This window comes from Monodelphis domestica, chromosome 6 (genome assembly GCF_027887165.1).
Source record: "Monodelphis domestica isolate mMonDom1 chromosome 6, mMonDom1.pri, whole genome shotgun sequence".
Lineage (NCBI taxonomy): Eukaryota > Metazoa > Chordata > Mammalia > Didelphimorphia > Didelphidae > Monodelphis > Monodelphis domestica.
This window is the reverse complement of record NC_077232.1, coordinates 24,544,676-24,551,375: the sequence shown is the minus strand read 5'-3', so window position 1 is coordinate 24,551,375 and position 6,700 is coordinate 24,544,676. Positions and strand designations below refer to the sequence as shown.

The 6,700-nt window shown below is 33.8% G+C and overlaps 1 protein-coding gene across 1 annotated transcript; it reads left to right on the top strand.

The window, feature by feature from the left end:
- Positions 1 to 1,381: 1,381 nt before the first annotated feature.
- LOC100021023 (olfactory receptor 5D14-like) lies at positions 1,382 to 2,326 on the top strand. Its single transcript, XM_001373276.3, has one exon. The coding sequence runs from the start codon at positions 1,382 to 1,384 to the stop codon at positions 2,324 to 2,326; it is 945 nt and encodes a 314-aa protein (XP_001373313.2).
- Positions 2,327 to 6,700: the final 4,374 nt, after the last annotated feature.

Below are 6,700 nucleotides of genomic sequence, written 5' to 3'. Positions count from 1 at the left end.
TTGCACGGAATACTAGTAGAATCACAGAACTGAAGGAAGAAATAGAAGTTAAAAAGAAACAGCTTCAAAATTTAGAGGATGCTTGATATATTGATGATGGATGAAGATTCATTAATTATTTCCTATCAAATTGGTGATCTTTTTATTAGCCACTCTCAAGATAAAACCCAAGAAATTCTGGAAGAAGCTAAGAAAAAATTTGCAGAATGAAATTGAAGCATTAGAATCCAGAGTTGATGGGCTAGCTGGAAGTACAATTAGCTGGATGTGGTAGTGGTTGTTTGATCAGATGTGAAGTTATTAACAATTCAGGCAATCATCAAAGTAAGGTTTTGTGACCCTGCTGCAGTTCCTATGTACCTGAAAGAAAAGAAAGGTGTTGAAGTGGATGGAAGAAGCATATTTATGCATCAAATGAAAATAAATAATCAATGAGAAATAATACAACATATTTATATAGGAGGAACCACCTTTAACAATTAACCTATTATTTTGACTTCTTTTGGACAATTGAGTCAATGATACAACAAGCAAAGTTGAACTCAATGTTTTAATCATCTTTTATAATATTTAGGTCATAGGACTGTATTATGAATCAGTCAATCAGAAAATATTTTTGGTTACTGCTACAACCAGTTATTGAGCATTTTGCTCCAGACAGGGATATAAATACAATAGTGAAACAATAATGATCAAAAAGGCAAAATATTAGCTGATTAGATCTTGAATTTTATTTGGAAAAGATCTTCAAAATTACTGGATGTATTCTTAACTTAGCAGGTTTTTTGTTTTGTTTTGTTTTGTTTTTTTAGTCATGTCTCTATTGTCTTGACAAATATATTGGAGTGGTTCTTTTTTTTTCTCTTGCTGGACAAGTTAATGTGGGTTATAAACAGAAATCTCTTTAACACAAATTAATTAAATCTTTACGTTACCTAATGAAAAAAGTAGTAGTGCATAGTAGTAGGTATGTTATCTATGGAGAACATGTAGAAAACCAGTGAATAAAAATTGATCAGTCTGAAAAAAAATATATCATTGGAAGGGATATGTTTGCCAGCAGTTAATGGGAGTGGTTATACTGGTGAAATCACAGATATAGAAAGGTATTAAAATGAAATTAAATATGACATATTGGAAGAGTTAAGAATGTATAACAGAGAGATTTTTCATGATAGTTTTGTCTGTCATGAATAAACTAATCCAAATATGTATTATTGGTGTTTTTAGGAAAGAAATCATCCCTGTTTGAAAGCTTAATCCCCAACTCTATTTCTTATCTCCATAGGAGAAGAGACAGCATTTGGAACAATTTTGTGACTCATTCTACATCTCATTATGCTCTATAGGATTGATTCCCTGATCCCCTTTATCATGAGCCATGCTGAACACTGACTACAATAAGAGTTCTGTGATCACATTTATGCTCTTAGGATTCACAGATTATCCAGAACTCCAGGTACCCCTTTTCCTGGTGTTCTTGGCCATGTATGTCATCACAACTGTGGGAAACTTAGGCATGATCTTAATAATCAGAATTAACCCCAAATTTCATACCCCCATGTACTATTTCCTTAGCCATTTATCCTTTGTTGATTTCTGTTACTCTTCCATTGTCACACCCAAGTTGTTGGAGAATTTAGTTATGGATGATAAAAGAATTTTTTACTCCAGTTGCATGCTACAATATTTCTTGTCTTGTACCGCAGTGGTGACAGAGTCCTTCCTACTGGCTGTGATGGCCTATGACCGCTTTGTAGCAATTTGTAATCCTCTGCTCTACACAGTCATCATGTCTCAGAAGCTTTGTGGCTTCTTGGTGGCTGCATCCTATCTCTGGGGCATGTTTGGGCCCTTTGTACTCCTTTGTTTTGCCCTACAATTAACCTTCACTGGCTATAGAATCATCAACCACTTTTTCTGTGAATATACGGCTCTTATTTCTGTCTCCTCCTCAGATATCCATATCCCACATTTATTGCTCTTTGGTTTTGCAACATTCAATGAGGTGAGTACCCTCATCATCATTCTTGCTTCTTATGCTTTCATTTTTGTCACTATCCTAAAGATGAATTCAACAAGTGGAAGACGTAAAGCCTTTTCCACTTGTGCCTCTCACCTGACAGCCATCACCATCTTCCATGGGACCATCCTTTCTCTGTACTGTGTGCCCAATTCCAAGAACTCAAGGCACACAGTCAAAGTTGCATCTGTCTTTTATACAGTGGTGAACCCCATGTTGAACCCTCTCATTTACAGTTTGAGGAACAAAGATGTAAAGGAGGCCTTCAGGAAACTGATATTCAGAAATACCTTTTCCCAATGACCATGTTTATTTCAATGTCATTAGATCATCAGAGCTTGGCAGGTTAGATCTTATTGATTATTAATATCTCATTTTATTACTAAGGTTCAGAAAATTAAGAGAAAAAAAAAACATTTGATCTAAACCCAAAAGCTAGATAATTCTTAATTATGTGGTGTACCCTATTGCTTCCCACTGCATTTCTACATCTCATAAGTACATTAACAAAGAATAAATTAGCTGATTTGGCAACTATTCCATTACTCTATGTTCTAAAACACACTGCCTCTCCTTTTTGTGTTGATTATATTTACATGTTATTAATAATTTAGTTTTCTGCTGAATAGATTTAGTCAAAGAAAAAGCTTCATTTGGATAATGATTCCATAAGCAGTTGGGTGGTCCAGTGGATAGTGGGCTCCTCTTATGGAGTTCAAGTCTTATTTCAGACACTAACTGTGTGTCCCTGGGGAAGTCACATAACACTTAGTTCTTCATCTATAAGATTGGTTGGAGAAGGAGATGGCAAACTAATCCAGTGTCTTTTCCAATAATATTCCCAAAGAGGTCATAAGGAATCAGACATGACTGAAAAATGACTAAAAACTCACAGGATTCTGAAATCTTATCAGCTATTAGAGTTTTCCCTGAAGCAAACTAATACAAGTCAGCTCCATACAAAAATTAAACAAACTTGTGAGGTTGGTATGTTAAAAGGAATGGAAAAAAATTCATTTTTATGAAACATTAATTTAATTTTATGTTTTTCAACTAATAATCATGAATTTTCTTCCCTCACACCTCATGTCCCAATTAAAAATAACAACACACACATAATAAAAGAAAAATTTTATTTGAAAAATATGCTTTTATTAAAGCAAATTGAAATTCAACACTGTGGAAATATATTTTGCATGATTGCACATGCATAATAGATATCATTTTGAAGGTCTTTTTAATGGATGGGTGAGGCATTAAAAGGGAGTAGAATTTGGAATTCAATTTAAAAAATAAAAATCATATTAGTTATTTTTAAATGTTTCATTCTTTATATTTAGTATATCACTACTCACAGGAAATGATTAGCAAGCTTCAATATTAATGCTCTGGATTTGAGGTTGGTCATTGAATTCATTTAAATTGTTAAGTATTTCAAAGTATTTGTCTTTAAAATGCTATTTCATTTGTGATCTTTTAGCATTTGATTGTTATAATGTGAAAAATTAGGATCACTTTAAATTATATTACTCTAAATATTAGTGATTTTGGATCATTTTGTGTCATTTCATCTGTTTATTGATAGCCTGACTTATTGCTATCAGCTGTCTATTCCCATCATTTGACCATTTATCATCTTGCAATGCTATTGGTTCCTATATATTTTAACAAAATGTAATGTTTTGAAAATTATATTTATAAAGAAAACTTATGGAAAAAGGTTTTATCCCAATTAATTATTTCCATTCTTTGTTTAATTGTACTTGGTTTTGATTGAGCAATTCATGGAATGAGAAATGATAGAAATGTCTGAACAAAAAAAAATGGTAGCCTGCTTTCATGTACAGGAATACTTTATGTCAATGAAATCACAGGTCCAGTCATCCTTATTTCTCTATTACTATCTATTCTATCATATTATTAATAAGTATTGTGCATTTTAAATAATGAGAAATTTAAGTAAAAAAGAATGAATTAAAGGGTGAAATAATGTTTCACTCTAGACTGAATGAAGACAAATTTATTGAGTAGGTGAATGACACTCAATCCTGCAATTTAGCAAACTCACTTATTATGTTCTTCAGTTACTATTCTCCTCCATTTTTCAAAATAAAACAAACAGTAACAACAAACACCTATTCTTGCTTTACTCCTCTTCTTATCTACATTCATCTTTCTTCCATCCTTTCTCATTCCCTTCTTTCTCAGCCCTTTGGAGTCTTTTTATAGATCCCTTCACTCAACTCTTACTCCTAGAATTACCATCGCACAAGCTATCTTGTATTTAAATATTCCAATGAACTTATATCTATTAATTTTATATTTATGTCATATGTATTTGTAATTACATTGTTTCTCTGTCAATGGAATATATTTTTTTGTGAATAGGAATTGTTTCCCTCCTTATACTTTTAATGATTGACATGAATTCTAATCATACAGATGTACTTGAACTTCCATTTTTTTCTGAAAAATTTAAGCTCCTTGGAATAACTTAAACTTTGGAATAATAACCCACCAACTAAACCCTGATCTGGCTGTTCTAATTGATCCTGGGCTAGGAACAATCTAATGAACCTTTCCTGAAAAGACAATCATTATTGTTGACCAAGAGAAACTCCAGAGATTTCCTAATGAAATAACATGTCATCCTGTGTCCTCAGTACTCTAAAGTCACTCCAAGGATTTGCTGACAAACCCAAATCAAGAATTTGCTGTCACATTCTTTCCCTCAAGCTATGATGATTTCTTTTTTTTTTCCTTCCTCATTTTGATGCAATAAGAAGTTATCTATTTCTTGTATTTAATGGATTTCTCTATTTGGGAGAGGAATTCTGCATGCATGCTTTCTGCTGAGAAGAATAGAGTAAATGTGCCTTTTGCCTCTCCCTCAGTTTCTGGTCTTTCTCTCACTCAGTCTCATTCCCATCCCAGTGCGATCAGACACCAGAGAAGGCAATAGGTTGACACATTATTATGCCTAGTGCCAAACTTTAGGCTCAGCACAAATTATATAATTATAAATATTTTTATAATAATGATGATGGCTATGTGCTTAGAGGTTCAAATGATTCATACGATTGGGCAAATGAAGTATGTCTAAAGTTAGTTTACTGGCAATGACATTATTAAAAGGTTCACAGATATTAATGATATTCTGTTTGTCTACATGTTTCTAAGCATCAAGACCTGCACTTTCTACTCTCACTTCCCCTGTGTGTCAAATCCTTAGCAAGTGAGGACTGGTGTCAGGAATTTGCCTTTTGGGAGTCGGAGCACTTGGTGGTAATAGGAACATTCTCATTTGATGTTGAGTGTTCATAACTTGAAAAACGTCTTTAAAGCAATGATCCTACCTGAAGAATATTCAGTTCAAGCTCATCCAGTTTGGCTTGTGTTTACATTACAAAGCCTTTGACCACCATGAACTAGACACTGAATATTCTTCTGGGCTGGAGTTTTATAGTTGGGCTGAAGAAGCCACAATTGGTCCAGGCCTCCACATATTTCACAAATAGCATCTTATATATACATACATACATATATATTATTGCCTTGAAGTAATTGAAAAACATTTTTTGTCTGTAGACTATTGAAGTAGGCAAGGGTTAGATTATAATTATATAAATCTAGAGGTAGTTAGTTCTTCCCATACATCCCAGCCCAAATCTTTCAGAATTCACACTGAGTCAAACAACTAGTAAATTGTCTGAATCTGGATCTGAAATCAGGTCTTCCCAACTCCAATCCCAGGGCATTCTATCCACTGGGCAGCTTAGCTACCCCAGATTTATCCACAATCTAATGTCTTAGATGCCTAAATTCTTGAGAGGTTAAGTAAATTTTCTAGCAAATATTTTACAAAATTAGGATTTGGACCCCGGTTTGACTAGCTCAGTGACTAATGCTCTATCCAGTATGCCATGTTGCCTCTCTTGTTATAGTAGCCTATGAAATATATTGAAAAATAAATAAATAGCCATGTATTGTCCTTTCATGCTAAAATGATAATGATGATAATACTGATTATACATCATGATAAAAAATGAAGGTCAAACCTATAGATGATCTGTAATATCCATTCTAGCTCTCAGCATTTGATGCCATTATCAGCTAACTCTGGAAGTTAGGACATACTGCAAAAAAGAGTACTTGCCTGGGAACCAAGACACCTGGGTTTGGATTCTGCCCTGAATACTTGCTAGTTCTGTTACCTTAGACAAGTAACATGAGTCATGAAGACCAGTTTCCTCATCTCCTCATCTCCATCCACAATGGACAAAAAGAATTTCTGATCTATTTTAGTAATAAGATCATTATAAAAATCAATGAGGCAATGGATTTCTGAAGTTTTAGGGAACATAAATATGTATAAGCATTCAGGGATTATTAAGATGTTAATTAAATAAAGATATTAAAAATATCTTCCTTTTCTTCCTCTTTCTAAGTCAGTGTCCCTCTTGACTTTAATTCCATCAAGATGACCTGAGTTAAGGGGTAGCTGAGTGGTTCAGTAGCTCATTGGCTTGAGAGCAAGGCCTAGAGTCAGGGGGTCCTAGGTTCAAATTTGGCCTCAAAAACTTCCTAGTTGTGTGACCCTGAGCAGGTCATTTGACCCCCATTGCCCAGCCCTTACCATTCTTCTTTCTTGGAACCAATAAACAGTAGTGATTCTAA